Source organism: Lathyrus oleraceus, chromosome 4, assembly GCF_024323335.1.
Source record: "Lathyrus oleraceus cultivar Zhongwan6 chromosome 4, CAAS_Psat_ZW6_1.0, whole genome shotgun sequence".
Taxonomy (NCBI): domain Eukaryota; kingdom Viridiplantae; phylum Streptophyta; class Magnoliopsida; order Fabales; family Fabaceae; genus Lathyrus; species Lathyrus oleraceus.
Window position 1 is genome coordinate 130453766 of NC_066582.1, and position 17606 is coordinate 130471371.

General features: G+C 33.2%; 1 protein-coding gene across 1 annotated transcript; it reads right to left on the bottom strand.

Moving 5' to 3' along the window:
• Positions 1–5676: 5676 nt before the first annotated feature.
• LOC127136361 (uncharacterized mitochondrial protein AtMg00810-like) lies at positions 5677–6672 on the bottom strand. The gene has a single exon (XM_051062926.1). It carries the CDS (start codon positions 6670–6672, stop codon positions 5677–5679), a length of 996 nt encoding a protein of 331 aa, XP_050918883.1.
• Between the last annotated feature and the right edge of the window lie 10934 nt (positions 6673–17606).

A 17606-nucleotide genomic window follows, 5' to 3' on the forward strand; every position in this document is an offset into this window, starting at 1 on the left:
TTGACCTATGGGCATGAAGTTGTTTACCTGTCGAAATCTATTTGCAGCCGACGAGAATCTAGAGGCAAAACGAGATTTTGTATGATCATTATTGGAATATGATGTTGGACGAAATGGTTGATTTGGATGAAAAAAGGTTAGTAGCGTTGGATGTTTTAATAAGAAAAAAGGAGAGAGTAGCTAAAGCTTATAATAAGAAAGTTAAGATAAAAACCTTCTCAGTCGGAGACTATGTGTGGAAGGTTGTTTTACCTATGGATCAGAGAGATAAGACTTTGGGTAAATGGTCTCCTAATTGAGAAGGTCCATTTCGAGTCATTCAAGCATTTTGAAATAATGCTTATGAGATCGAAGAATGAGCATCTAATCATCGAATCCTGAGGGTAAATGGAAAATACTTAAAAAGGTATAAACCACTGTTATAGGAAATTTAAATGACAATAGAATAATATACATGCGAAAGCGCCAAAATGATGTTCATTTAAAGTGCCAAAATGCAAAAGTCATTACAAAATTATCGAAAAAACACTGAAAGCAACAAAACTCAAGAGTGCGAATTAAACATGAAATTTGGATTTAAACCCTTCAAGCTTGATATTTGAGAAGTTGAGTCATGCCATTAGTTGTTCATGATATTCTTCCAAAGATTCGACTTTAAGGCCCAGGTTGAGAGCGACTTTAGCATGTTCGACGCCTTTGGTGGCCTCCTGATCGATTATTTCTTGAGTGGGCAATGATTTTTCCCAAGCAAGCTCAGCTTTCTACTTTTCCAGGTTATCGATTTATCTGTTCAATTCGAGAATCTTGGCACGGTGTTGCGAAATTTGTTCGTCAATGGAAACTTTCTTGTCTTTGTATTCTTGAAGTTTGGCCTCGAGTTTGCCAACTTTCATCTCAGATGCGTCACTCGCATACCAGGCTACAAACTTAGCTTCTTTAGTCTGTTGAAGTTGAGCGAAGTTGGTTCTTTTGAGATCGATGTCCCGACAGACCTGGTCGAAGTAAGCTTCAAAGTCGAACAAGAATTGGACTATAAAATCAGATACACGGTGTTGGTTGAGTTTAGCCAATAAAATTCAAATATCAATACCAAGTCAGGTATTTCCTTCGGTAGCACTGATAAGGTCAACTTTTAAAGATGTTTGCCTTTAGTTGTTAAATCAGAAGGTTCAATGAGTCATCTCCTGTGTTGGCCAGTGAAGCATCAGAAGATTGAGATGATTTCGACCCGGTTGAAAGCTTGCGCAGTTTTTGGAGTCTTTTTAGAGCCTCCGCCAGATTCTTCCTTTTCAGAGGAAGAATTTATTCTTGACTCAAAGAGGTGTTGGACGATGAGTCGTGGACAGAAGATTGAGTTTGTTTCTCTATTACTGTGGCATGTTGATTTTATTTTTTTGTCGAAATAGTTTTGACATGTGGGATGTGTTGCTCTTGTTCCATGGTTTCAGGGCTCTTTGTTGCTGGTTGGTCTTAAAACAAATCATCATGAACAAAAGAGATGATGTCATCTAGCTCCTCGACTCTTTGATGATATAATTGTTCAGTATTGGCCTCCGCCTCAGGAGTTGGTTTAGTAGGGGCAGTTGTATCCTCATCAGCCACTTTGTTTTCTGAATGAGCAGAAGAAAGGTCGGAATCAATAATGTCTGACCAATGAATATGAGAAAAGGTTTTAGAAGGAATCAAATAGGGGATACTTATGGGTTCGTCCACCATGTTCTCAACAGGCTTCGACAAATCCTACAAATGGAAAAGGTTAGTTTTTGGAGTTAAAGATATAAATCGAGGTAAATATTTGCTGGTGTAAACCAATACCTTAAGGTCATTTCTTCGATTGTGAGATTTATGGGTTCGTCCTGCACTTGGTCTTCAGGGATGGATGAATCCGCTTTTCATATCCCTTTATCATAAGGACCAGCAGTTGAGATGGTTGTTTCTTTTGGAGATTTGGATTTTTGGGTAGTGCTCTTTTTACTGGTAGTTGTTTTGGAAGGAGTCTTTGGCTTGGGTGGTGAGAAAATAAAAGTCTTTCCACTATCCTTTGAGCTTTCGACTTCGGCTACAACTTTTGTCGGTTTTGGAGTAGCTTGCTGAAAAAGTCTATTTTAGTTGTGCTAAGATCATCAAAACCATTAAAGGAGGAGTCAGATACATACCTGTGTTATGGTAATCTTGTTGGGCTTCTTCTTCTTATGGGTTTTCATGGCCGAGGGGGAGTCGAGATCGCGCTTTCGATTCTGAATAAAAAGCAATGATTAGAACCGTTGCAAAGATTAGCTAAAGATGGAGAAAGAAAGAAAATTACCTTTTGTTGGTTGATGTTTTTCTTTTCTTTTTTCTTCTCCTACATTAGAAAGGCCTTTGACAACTTTGTGACTTGTTGTTGCGGGTTCATTTGTAACGGAAACAAGTAAGAAATTGAAGGTATCAAAATACAATTTAAATGATTGAGTATATACCTGTTTTCTTTTATGGGTTGTCTTGTAGATTTGAGAAGGCGGTTGACAGCCTCTTACATAAATTTTGCTCGGGAAGATGGCATTGAAAGTAGCTTGTCCACCACTTGCGAATTCCATTGTTAAAAGTAAAGATGGTTAGAAGTGGAAGGTGGGTAACTCAAGAATTTGCTGACGAGCGAAGGCCATGCAGTCTTTGTACTCTTTCAAAGTAAATTTTATTTCCGACCAGCAAATGTCGGCCTCCCAATAATAGAGTGAACATGACAATATTTGGCTGAAATCAAATTGTATAGCTACTAAATTGGACTGATAGCCAATAAATCCATAACCGGCGGTTCCAGTTTCAATTCGAGTAGAAAGAAGTGTTGGAGTCAAAAAGGCTACCCAGACAGAATTCGACATTGTAGCAGCCTCAAGGTTTACACCAATGAATCTGTTTTGAAACCAAGTTGGCCTAACACATCTGTCTACAAAGGGATCCATAGTTGAAACAAAAGTTGTGACTCGAGAAAGAGGTTTATGTATTTGTTGAAAGTTACTTGGGAAGGATTATCATAAGGGGTGATCAAGGCAAGTTTGGTGCGTTCGATACTTCTACAACTGTTTTCTTCAAGCAAGGCTATCGATTCAGTTATGTGCAGCTTGGGTTTGAAGGTAACATTCAGCCAAGCAAGGTATTCTTTACCCTGCGTTGGAGGTGCAGATCGGAAGACACACGCAGGTGTCTCCAAAAAAGACAGGTGGAGAGAGCGTTCTTCGAACGCTGAAGGCATAGTAATAGGGTAGCCCAGAAAGAAGTTCTTCACCTTTTTAGTGTGGGATTTAGCAGTTGGGTATGGTCCTAAAAATGCTAGCAATTTACTAAAAAAAGTGAAGGGGATGAGTACCTGATGTTGCCAAGCAACGATTTTCTCTATGGACATTGGAGGTTCAGGAACAAAATCCTTACCTTCATCATCTTCCGATGGCAGAATCGTATAAGCCATTGGATTCTTCCTAGTATCAAATTTGTTGGATGAGGTGTTAGCCGCCATTGATGAAGTTTTGCAAAAGCTTATTGTGAAGAGAAATGTTTTTTTCCATATGCAGAGATAGTTGAAAGCAAGAGCGAAGAAGATGAATAGGAGTGTGGTAAGGTATTTATAGAATTATTTTCGCCCCAATATCAGACATTTGACAGAAGTGTGGTGATGTGAATCAGTTTTGTGTCTTAAGAAGTGAGAGAGTTGGTAATAGGTGGCGAAATTCATGAGTGGAGAAGTTAATGAAGACGTGCAAAAAGGTACGAACTCCTAGAAACTAGGAGCAATAATGGTGTTATGAATTTTTTTCTTCTGAAAATGACAACGCGCAATAAATTGGTAATGATGACGTCAGCGAGAAAGTTAAACTAGTGTCGAAAATATGTTCAACAATGCCACATTTCTCTAGTTTTGATCTAAAAATCAAATTATGGCATTTTGGGGGATGATTTGTCATCTCAAAATTTTGACACTAGCATAAGTATGATAGAAATCATGTGATAATGATTTTAGTCAAGTTAAAATGAAGAATAAATGGTCATGAGGACTTCGATAGACGTAACTGGACGACATGGGAAATTACCAAAGTCGAAGTCGCAGTTGGACTAGAAATTGAGGACTTAGCAAAATTCAAAGTCTCAAGACATCCTCCACGCCATCAAATGATGTGTAATTGAATAAGGTCAAAGGGTTACTGTTAGGGGTGGCAATTGGATCCATTAATACAAAATCCATCCACACAAAAATTCATCCAATTCATCCACTACATAAAAATTAAGTTAATGGATTGGATTAAATCCATAATGGATTGATTCAATCCATCCAACACATTTTAATGATCCAATGGATTTTTTTATCTAATTTTATAAAAAATATTTTTCTCAAATATTAAAACTTTTTTTTTGAAAAAATACAAAATTATTGTTTTTTGAAAAAATACAAAAAATCATTTTTTCCCAAAAATTTAAAAATCGTTTTTGGAAAATACTAAAATTCAATTTTATTTTTGAAAAAGTTATTTTTTTACTATTATAAAAAAATATTTTTTTTTGAAAAAAAAACGATTTTTAAATTATTTTTTTCCGAAAATACAAAAATATGTTTTTTTCTCGAAAAAAAAATTCAAAAAAATATTGATTTTTCTTATTAAAATAGAAAAAAAAATCCAAAAAAATAAGTAATTTTTTTCAAAAGTAAAAAAAACAATTTTTTCAAAAATAAAAAAATTAATATTAAAAAAAAACGATTTTTTACAAAAAAAAAATGGATGGATGGATATCCATCCACTAAAAATATGATAATTGATGGATTGGATGGATTTTATTCGTAATGGATGAATTGGATTTGATATTTTAAAGAAAGTTTTAGTGGATTGTTAATGGACTAATGGATTATTTTGATCCATCCATTAACGATCCAATCCATATCCATCCAATTCATCCATTTTGTCACCCCTAACTGAAATACACGTGGAAGATCGTCGAAGAGTAAGTATTCATGTAAATAAAACGTGATATGTTGTGTATAGTCGAGTGTTTTAGACAGTTACCTTAGAATTAGTATATAAGTAGCGTTAACTTTGAGTTTTGGGGGTCCGCAATTGTACACATTTCTTTACAACTCAAAGTATTTATGTTATTGAGAAAGAGTTTCAGAATGTACGTATGCATTCTACCTTTTATGAATTAAAACTTTTCCTTTATACTTCAATTATTTCTACATGTAGTCTTTATTTTTCACATGTATTTCGATTTTCATTTACATTTCAGCCATCACTTTAAACTTTGTTCCGATTTTAATTATTGTTTGCAAAATCATACATTTCGACACTTATGTCAAATTATTCAAAATTCATGATTCACACAAAATATATCTAGAAATTTTTTCGAGTTTGATCTCTTAAATAAATTAAAACTTCTTTTTATTTGTTAGAACATAAAACATAAAACTAAAATTGAAGGTTCAACAATGGTGGAAGAAAAGAAGATTGGGGAAGATGAAGTTGAGAGAGAATTAGAGAGAATAGAGTAATATTTGGATGATTATGTATTTTTGCATTAACCTTGAATTGGAATGATACAAATGTATTTATACATTGGGAATAAAAGCTACAACTAAAGTGACTCTAAAGAAAATAAAATCTGTTAATTTTGGAAGGAAAAAACAGAATTTTAATTTTCAATTAACACACCATCTCACTTTAGTTGCTCCAAGTCCACCATGCTCAAGCACTTCTTTAGCCTCTTGAACACATCATTTGTCACACCCTTTGTCAACAAATCCGCAACTTGGTCTTCGCTTCGGCAATAGCTCAATCTAAGCTTTTCATCACCAACCAATTCCCTCAAATAATGAAACTGCATCTCAATATGCTTGCTCTTTCCGTGTGCAATCGGGTTCTTCGCAAGATTTATTGCAGAAACATTATCTACAAATAGTGTGGTGGCATCATCATCACCACATCCCAATTCCTTCAATAGATTCATAAGCCACATAGCTTGGCACGCACCTAACGACGCCGCAATGTACTCGGCCTCACAAGAAGAGAGTGCTACAACCGGTTCCTTTTTCGAACACCAAGAGATTGGTGTACTACCAAACATAAAGATGTACCCCACCGTCGATTTTCGGTCATCTTTATCTCCGCACCAATTGGAATCGGTGTAGCCAAGTAAATTGCACTTACGCCCCGTGTCCGATGCGGGAAAGAGAATTCCGCAACCAAGAGTACCTTTCACATATCTAAGGATCCTCTTGACCGCTGCCAAGTGAGACACCTTCGGTCTCTCCATGAATTTACTCACAATACCGACACTAAAAGCAAAATCCGGTCGCGTATTGCACAAGTACCGTAACGATCCAATCAAGCTCCGGTAAAGCGTTGGATCGACATCATCCTCCTCATCACTTTTGGGCAGCTGCACTCTAGCCTCACAAGGTGTAATACAAGCATTACAATGCTCCATATCACACTTTTTCAAAATATCTAGAGCATACCTCCTTTGGTGTATAAGCAACCCCACTTTTGACTTGTGAAACTCTATGCCAAGGAAGTAATTCATGACACCAAGGTCCGTCATCTCAAACTCTCTCATGAGCTCACTTTTGAACCTTGAAACACTCTTGTCATGGCTGCCCGTAATCAAGAGATCATCAACATACAAGCAAAGTATAATCATACCATCACTCATATCCGATCTCACATAAACTCCATGTTCGGATACACATTGTTTGAAACCAATGTCAATAAGAAAGTCGTCAATACGTTTGTTCCAAGCTCTTGGAGCTTATTTCAAACCATACAACGCCTTGTGTAGCTTGTAATACTTCATCTCTTGATCTTTTATCACGAAACCGGGTGGCTTCCCCACATAGACCTCCTTAACAAGAGGACCATTCAAAAAGCGCAGATTTGACATCCATTTGGTAAACCATCCAATTATTGCTATGCGCAATACCAACAACTAAACGAATAGTCTCTAATCTAGCCACCAGTGCGAATACCTCCTCATAGTCTATACCTTCTCATTGCAAGAACCCCTTCGCCACTAATCGAGCTTTGTGCTTGATTACTACACCTTTGGGATTTGCTTTAACCTTATACACACCTATCGGTTTCTTTCCAAGTGGTAAATCGACCAACTCCCAAGTACCGTTTTTCTCAATAGATTCCAGCTCCTCTTTCATTGCACATATCCATTTAGGATCACTTAAGGCTTCTTCCTCATTTACTGGTTCGGATTCGGCCATAAGCGCGAAATGAAAAAAGTCACCATCGTTATTCACTTCGTTATCTTGGAATCTTTCGTAATCTCGGAGTCTATGAGGCAAGACTCTTTGCCTCACTGGTCTACCATTATTAACAACATCATTTTGCGCTACTGTAGGTGTTGGTACAATTGTGTCATTAGCCTCAGGATCAGAGAATTCAAAAAACTGTTGCTGCTGCAAATCTTCTCTGTGTAACCGGTTACTCCCAATAGGGTAATCGATTACTACTGCATTTTCTGTGAGTAACCGGTTACTACTATTTGGGTAACCGGTTACTGCAACATTTTCTACATTTTTTACTTCATCAAAGGTCACATCCCGGGTTATGACGACCTTCCGATTTCTTCCATCGAATAACTTGTACCCTCCAATAGAGTGATATCCTACAAATATCAGCTTCTCACCCTTATCATCCAATTTTTTCCGAAGTTGATCCAGTACATGACGATATGCAATCGATCCAAAAACGCGCAAATGATTCAAATTTTGTTTGAAGCCACTCCAAGCCTCTTCCGATGTGAGTTTCTCCAGCTTCTTAGTGGGACACCTATTCAACAAGTAGGTGGCTGTAGACACGGCCTCACCCCACAATTCCTTAGGAAAATTCTTCCCACAAAGCATACTACGCACCATGTTCATTATTGTACGATTTTTCCTCTCGGCAGCCCCATTTTGTTGAGGCGTATATGGAGGCACCACCTCACGTACAATTCCCTCAAGATAACAAAACTTCCCAAACTCACTAGAGGCATACTCACCTCCACCATCTATTTTGAGAATTTTGAGCTTCCGACCGCTTTGGCGCTCCACCATGGATTTGAAATTCTTGAAAACTCCAAATACCTCATCTTTTCTCTTGATTAGATATGTCCAAAGCTTCATACTAAAATTGTCAATGAACATAACAAAATATCGATTGCCACCATAAGTCTCTACTTGCATCGGTCCGCAAACATCGGAACATACCACCTCAAGTAAGCCTTTGGTTCTTAGACTCGCATCTTTGCTAAACACATTCTTGTGCTGTTTAGCCTTCACACATTCCTCACACAATTCAGTTGGAATACTAATGTGTGGCAGCCCCGTTACCATTTCACTTTGTTGCAACTTGCTTAGATCCCTAAAATTAAGGTGACCAAGATGGTAATTCCATAACCACTCTTCTCTACTTGCCGCGGTAGCTAGACAACGACGCTGCATAACCTTTAACTCAACCTTAAAGGTTCTGTTGGCAGCCATCGGCGCTTTTAGAATCAACACACCATTTGAATCCAAAACGCGTAAAATCTTGTCCTCCAACCGAATTTTGTATCCTCTTTCAAGTAATTGGCCAATACTTAAAAGATTACACTTAATTCCCGGTATATACAAGACATCTTTGATCCTTGAATGTCCATCATTCCTCTTTCCGATCAAAACATCTCCTACCCCTTCGGCGCTTAAAGTGGTGTCGTCGGCAAATTTGACTTTACTTTTTGCCGCTTGATTGATTTGCATGAACCAATCTTTTCGACCCGTCATATGTGTTGAACAACCGGAATCCAAGTACCACTCATCTCTCCCTTGGACTCCATCACAAACGGTAACCAACGCATTTCGATCCGAATGCATTTTCTCGCTATTTTCCGGAACAGTACAACTGCTGTCCCGCAAACTTTCACTGCTGTAGCTGCTGCCCAGAACATCCGTAATGCCATAACTCCCCTCCGTGATCATTACTAGAAGTGTGTCCTCATCATCTACCTCTTCCCTAGCAACCTTGGCTTCATTATTGTGATTCTCGTTCAATTTACCAAGACACGAATTTGCAAAGTGTCCAAACTTTATGCACTTGTAGCATTGAACCTTACTCACATCACGCTTCTTGAAACCATTGCTATGACCACTATCCTTGGAGCTACATTCACCCTTTTCACTCGTCGAATGCTTTGAATTTTGCGAATCATTTGAACCAAAATTCTGAAAATTTGATTTACCTCTCGCCGCAAATTTTCCTTTCGACCTCTTATTCTTCTCATTGAAACGCGCTTGCAAAGCAATCTCCGCTTTGGCTTTGTCGGCGCCTCTCTCATCCATCCTTTGTTCATGTGCCTCTAACGAACTTTGCAATTCATCCTTGCTCAAATTTGTTAGATCCTTTGATTCTTCAATAGCCACAACTATGTTGTCGAAACGCGGCGTTAACGAACGCAATACTTTCGATACAACATTCTGCTCAAGAATCATTTCCCCACAAGATTTGATTTGATTAACTAACCGGGTAATGCGTGTAATGTAGTTGTTGATCGTTTCTTTATCTTCCATTTGTGTTAACTCGAATTGTCGCTTGTAAGTTTGTAACCTTACAACCTTCGCTTTGACGGCACCGGCATATGCTTTCTCCAAGATTTCCCATGCTTGCTTCACCGATTCACAATCGCCAACCTTCTCGAAATTGTCGTTATCAACACAAGAATGAATCAAGAATAGCGCTTTGTAATCCTTCTTCTTCTCTTCTTTGTGTGTAGCTCTTTGAATGTCGGTAGCCTCTGCCCCTAATTGTGTAACTCCATTGACGACGATCTCAAGCACCTCTTGATAACCAAACAAAACCCTCATTTGTTTTGCCCATTTATCATAATTCTTCGAATCAAGAATCAGGAGATTGGTGGGAATTCGATCATTGGAAACGGTTGCCATTGTTGCAGCAGATTATGATCGATAACCAAGGCTCTTGATGCCAAATGTTAGAACATAAAATATAAAACTGAAAATTGAAGGTTCAACAATGGTGGAAGAAAAGAAGATTTGGGAAGATGAAGTTGAGAGGGAATTAGAGAGAATAGGGTAATATTTGGATGAGTATGTATTTTTGCATTAACCTTGAATTGGAATGATACAAATGTATTTATACATTGGGAATAAAAGCTACAACTAAAGTGACTCAGAAAATAAAATCTGTTAATTTTGAAAGGAAAAAACAGAATTTTAATTTTCAATTAAAATTATTTACTAAATTTCACGATAAACAAATGGATGATAGGAGAATTAAATTGTCTAACAATATTTAGTTTTAAAATTTAATATAATAAAAAATTCTAATTTGGGGAATCAATTTGTAATGCAGCTACAGTTTCAAAGACTGAAATATTCATTAAAATTTTTTTTAATAAAAATAATAATCAGCCTCTCTTTGAATTTTCTCCTCTAACAAACACAGCATTACTACCTTCATTATTTAATATAGACTCTTTTTATAAAATTATAAATACTTGTTTTTTATTTAAAATTATTAGAGATTTGTTTTCTTTTCAAATAAATATTTATTAATGCTAATTATTTGTCTTAAAGAGTAAAAAAATACATATATAATATTAGAACTCCTGCAACTTTTTGTTAATAGAAGATAAATTTTGAACAGTATTTTAATTAGTCATGGATAACACATAGGGTCGACATAGGGTAAGGCGAATTAATTAAAATTTTTGAGGAAAAAAAGTCAAAAAAATGTTCAATTTAATTAGTAATATATAAAATAACATTTAAAATACATATTATAATTATATTAATTATATGAGACTGAGTAAAAATATAAAATAAATGATTAAATACACTTTATTTTTACAAATATGTGAGATTTTCGATTTACCTCATGTAATTTCTTTTTTGAATTCCAATTTGTAATGATATAACAATTATGAAATCTTTCTATATGCTGTCAAATAATATTTTATTTAATTTTTTATTTATCATTTAAAATTCACGTTAACTTTTTTTTTTTTAATTTTCAAAAAATATATAATTTTAAAAAAAAATTGTTTATGGGGAATGGTTCAAGTATTTTTTTAAATTGGGATGTATTTTGGAGTATATATTGGTCCAAGTAGCTGAAAAAGTTTAATACTCTAGTAAATTAGTAATGCTCAATGAAATAAAGAATCATCGCTTTTACATTTTTTTTCTCTTAAGTAAAACTAGGGAAGAGAATAGGTTAGGTTAGACTAGGCTTTAGAAGGCATGAATCTTGAGTATGCCTACAATAAACTTACAAAGCTCGAGTCTGACCTACGATAAACCTATAAAGTTTGAGTCTGACTTACGATAAATTTACAAGATTTGAATCTGGTCTATGACCTAATATATACTCTTTTTTTACCTGACCTTTTTAAAAGTCTGGTATGACTTATGACCTAATAAAAACTCTTTTTTAATCCATATTATTTAAGAAATCTTATACGTCGATATATATATATATATATATATATATATATATATATATATATATATATATATATATATATATATATATATATATATGAAAATCGTCTGCTTATAAAATTTCACAGATTTTTTTAATAGCCTAAGCATGACCTATTTAATTAAATAGACTTTTAAAAATTTAAGTCTAATTTTTTTATTAAATAGATATGGTCTGACATGATCTTAAATAGACTAGACTATAAGTCTTTGTAGATTGATATGACCTATTATCTTCCCTAAGCAAAACCCTTTGCAATTTCTACATGAAGACTGAATAGACAAAAACACGTTAAAAGCATCGAATAATGTTTAGTTCAATTTTTCTTTAGTTAGCATGATGGAAGGTCCTTTGGTGGTGGCTATGATCCATTTTCAACAAGGAAAACTGTTTTCAACCCCTAACCTGTGTGCAACTCCAAATGAGAATGCATGAACCATACACATGTGCAATCATATTTATAACAATATCATGCCATGATGAGAATATAATGCCTTAAAGTTAAATATTATAGAAACTTTGTACAACCTCAGAAGTATCTGGATTGTCTTCTCGGAAACAAATTGATGCCCAACCACCTTTGTGTTCCTTTCAACAAGATCCACCAAGTTGTATTTAGAAGGGTCTTTCGCATGATCGAAATTACCAATACCAGTTCCAACAACAAAAAAGTTGTATCCATGGAGATGAAAAATATGTAATTCGACTATGAGGAGATTTGTATCTTGCAAAACTAGCTCCACCTCCACTATTGTCATGTTGTGACCCACAATGGCAAAGAACAACTCGTGGTTGAGTGCACCGTTGATGATTCTCATGAGGTATGTTTTCCCTTGATCTACCTCCATTGCAAATGTATCTAAAAAATTAAAGTAAATTAATTGCACTTCAAACAAAGATTTTAAAAAAATATTTAAATAAATAAATGATAATAGTATAAAAAAGAGATTAATTGTTATGCACTGTCAGTGTAAAAAATTTTACACTGTCAATACATCACAATCATCCGTTTGGGTTACTTTACATGTGATTGTAGAAAAAGTCAAACTTCTCTAAAAAATCAATGACTGTGATTAATTGACAGTGTAAAATATCTTTACACTGTCAGTGCATTTCAATTAAACTCTATAAAAAAATCCACTTGGATTTTAAAAATAAATCAAATAATTAAATAAAATGCTACGTGGACTGCCAATTCATCAAATAAGAATATTCAATAGTTCTAAAGTCACCAAAGTGGAAAAAAAAAAACAAAATTTAAACATTATAAGAGAAGAATAAAAAAAAATATTTCTTTCATCCCAAATTATAAGACTTTTTGATGATTGTATGGGAAGACAAATTATACATGATATTACAATATTGTCCTTCATTTATTATAAATGATAGAGAAATTTAAAGAATTGTAAGAAGAAATAGTAATAAATGATATAAGGTATGTTGGGAAAAAAATTATTAATATTCCATTGAAATTATAAAGTGACTTATAATTTGTGACAAATATTTTTGAGAAAGTGACTTATAATTTGAGACTGAGAGGTATTTTATAGGAGGGTAAAATAAAATAAAACTCGCTGACATTACATAGAGTAAGTGTATTTAACCCAAAAATGAATACATAAAAAATACTAGAACTCTAAATTTTGTTAATGAAAGATAAATTTTGAATGTTATTTTACTTATAAATGTATTTTTGGATGAGAATAGGGCCGACACAAGGGTAAAATGATTCTAAAATAGTCCAATTTAGTTATTAATATATAAAATGACATGTAATTCACATATTATAAATTATCACAGTGGAGGGGATAAAAGAAAAGTCTCATATCTTTCGGTTCTTTAGTTTGAATTTTTACAACAACGAAAATTGATTTTTAAATATATTTTAAATGTCTCATTTCAAAATTACTTTAGATCTCTAATGAAGTTGAACCATGATGACAAAAAAAAAGAAAAAAAAAAGAGATATATTACTCAATATGAACTTTAAGATGACATGTCAATCCCTAGAATGAGCATACTGTATAAGCAGTATGCCTAAGCTCGCGGGATACATTGCATCAAATGGGACATGGTTTGTTGTGATCCTAAGCAAGGCATGTTTGGTGTTTGTAATATTCAATTATTTAACATGACTTTTTTGGACAATTAATTGGTTTTGTGAAGACTTCTTATTTAAGGTGATATCTTATAAATCAGAGGGGTGCATGCAAAAGGTTTACACTTAAAATCTCAAGTTAGTGTTTGAATGTGGTGAAACTTTTTAAGGGTGTCCAAGAATATTTAGAACCGTTTCTAGTTTGCCAGACGTGGAGTGTGGACGACTGTTGGATGTAGATAAACGAATCATAGATAAACACATCACCAGGTGGGAAGTTGTGCCCGCCTACAATGAGGATTGACCATGTACTGTCACATTTACCCCGTACATTGGGAATAATGCGATCAAGTCATTTAAGTGTATCTTAATCGTCATGTACGAGCTGACATGTCCTTCTGCTCATACACGGGTCATCACGAGAAGCGTCCATTGGACGTCATTTTCTTATACTTCAGATGGTTTGTATGTGGGTTGTAACACCCTAAATCCTGAAACTTATATAAAAAGAATTACTCGACAATTTAAGGTGTAACTTCTACAACCAACCAACAAAACTTTCAAAAACATTTAACAACATGCAGCGGAAGTTAACATAATACCAGCTTCAAATTGAACTTCTCAAATAAATTATTAAACTTTAACATCACAATTCGATAACAACTCAAAACATAACAAAAGCTTTTCATCCCCGATGTTACATGATCTGAGCAATAAACCACTAAAATACAATAAAATGATAAATAAACGAAGGTAAGCTCCAAGAAGCTATCTTCCACTCACAACAACAAAACTCTACTCCTGATTATCTGTAAGATGTTCATGGTGGACAACATAAAGCAAAAAGGGTGAGAATAAGCTTCAATATAAAATGGCATAAATAATGCGAGGGTAGATAAACATACAACACATCATGCATTCAATACACAAACCATACCATTACAATCTCACACCTTTTCCATCATAATATATACACATGCATGCAACGTGACTCATGACATCGATACTATGCATGTGGTACCAATCAACCGTGGTTCTTCATACCAACCAAGTTCACCCTTATGAACCCCAAGTCCACCTTTCTAGACTCAGGACAAGTTACTCGTCCACCCTTCTAGACTTGTGACAAGTTACTCATCCACACTTCTAGACTCACAACTCACTTATTTCGCAACAACGATACAAAATGATGCATGACATATAATTTATGCAACAATAATAATAACATGTTTATGGTCCCCCTTCTAACCATAAATAACATGCAACATAACCATAACGTAGTTCCTCATTCAAAACTACCACCACAATAAACAACGATTATGTATTCTCCACATAATTAATCATCAATCATCATGAAAATTCATCTTGAATCAATCACACATTCACAATATCACACCTAAAGAAAACATTATATTCATATCATTCATTCACATTTAGCTCCCTAAAACATTACTGAGGAAAAGTGTTACGCGTTAGTTTTCCAATGCTTCGAATCACGCCTCAAACAGAGGCATGAATCTCAAGTTATGATCAAAACATTATTTGACTAAAATTACACAGGTGTAATCGATTGAAAGGGATCATCAATCAATTATTCTCACTCCCATACCCATTTTTCACATTTTTTAATAACATCAATCGATTGTCATCACCCCTAAATCGATTGTTCTCACTTTTCTATATATTTTGTTTCTTTTATTTTTAACATATTGACTTGATGCAATAGATTAATTCTCCCAATTAATTAATTAATTGGTTTTAATTTTTCAAAAATTTAGAAGGATCAATCGATTGACACTATGATGCAATCGATTGACATAAGCTATTTTTTCAAAAATACCAATTTTAGAGTACGTTCAGCAAAATCAATTGTTCTCAAAACCCACCCAAACACACCCTAACATGCTATATCAACTTATTTCGGAAATTTAACATCTTATATCAATTATCTACTATTATTACATCCTAAACATACCAATTGACATCTAATTTCACCAATTTAACATCACCAATAATGCATCATGAAAATCACCTTCATGATCATCATCACCAACACAACACATAAATAATAACAATGTCAAAATCAGATTTCACATACTAATTTCTACAATCATTACATCACGAGTACATAGTCACACATCAAGAATCATCATCATCATCAATTTCTCATAATCGTACATCAAATTTTTTAAAAACACAATAATTAAGAAATCTAATGGAGAGTGAAGATCCTTCTGAACCCTTCATAAATTACACCAATATAAAAAGAAACTTCTCCTACATGAAAATTACCACTAAAATTACCATAACGTTTAGACATATATTTTAAATTTATATTGGAAAACTAACTATGAATTATATATCTCTATTAAAATATGATTCTTTCATATAAATCACACATGAGTAATATTTGAACTTATATAAGTATTTAGTCTACTATACTTATTTCATCTATTTTTGATAGGGTGAGTTTGCCTCATTCGTCTTTGGTAGACATCCTTGGATTCTTAGTATCTAAGCTTGATTCGCAACGAGGCCGAGAGGTTGTGTCATAAATTTATTTGGAACAACAATGATGATCAAAAGAATGCTACCTCATTGTCTTTGGAATAAATTTTCGAAGAGAAGATGATCAATAAGATCAAACTTGCTTGACAAATTGTGGTAGAAAAAAAAGTGGTGATATCAATTTTTTAGAGCTAAGTATAATTGCGGTCCTATGAATTCTCTTCATATGAAAAGCAAGTGGAAAGCAACACCTGTTTGATTATTTAAGATGGTAATGACACCAAATTTTAGAAAAATAATTGAATCCCAAATAATGGTAATTTGATGGCTAATTTAAGTCATTTCATTCTTGCGGGCAATGAAAAATTATCTATTTTTAGCTACAAAATGAGTGAAAATTGGAATTGGAGAAAATCAACAATATTTGATTAATTCAAAGAGGGTGAATGAATAGAATATGGTCATTTTGTAAATGGTTTCTCCTTTCTACAATAAAGTTGGCTCTAACCAACTTTTTTTTGAAAAAGATGTGAACGTTTGCATAGTGGCATCATTTTAGTGTGACATCTTGACAGCAAGAATATTGCGTCTAATTAGTTAGAATTTTCTCAAATTTCTATTATCTCCATAAGAGGTTTTTGTGGTGTGATTGAGTAATTTTTTTATTTAATCTTTTTTACATATTGCAATAGAAAAAAGTTTATGATTTGGTTTAATTCGATTGAATTTTAAAATAAAATTGAACCAAATCAAATCAATGCGATTTGGATTTATTTTGATGGTTCGATTTTAAAATATAAATATTAAACCAACACATATAATATAAAGAACAATATGATTTTGTATTTAATCATTCATATATTATCATAAAATAAATTTATAATTTTTAATAAATTTATAACTTGATACATAAATATAAATTGTTTCTTATAATTTCATCTTATATTTAAAGAACAATATACATAAAATTATATTCTTAAATAAATTTAAAATACTATACTATATAATTATAAATAAGTGAATGCATGTGATTATATTATAACTTTTTTATTATTAATATTTTATATATAAAGAGATAAAATAATATAAATTAAACTTTTCTTTTAATTTTATCCATATAAAATCAATAAATTAAAAATGAAAACAAAATAAATATATAAAAATTTCATTTCACATAAAAATAATATTAATATTTATAAATAAATAATATTTATTCTTTTGTTAACAAATAAATTAAAATAAATATCAATAAAATATAATTATACACACAAAACTATAGCTAAAATGATAAAAATCTGTTTTCTTATTTTTAAACTAATTTTTTCACTCTTTATAATATTTGAAAGAAATGTCATATAAATTACCCCCTATTATACTCCACGTGGACATACTAATTAAAAGCTATTTTATTACTATTTTAGTTAAATTATTAAAATTTATTTATATTTAAGTAAAATTATCAAAGAGGAATACTTTTGCTTAATATTTTTTTAAAAAAATTATTCTATTTT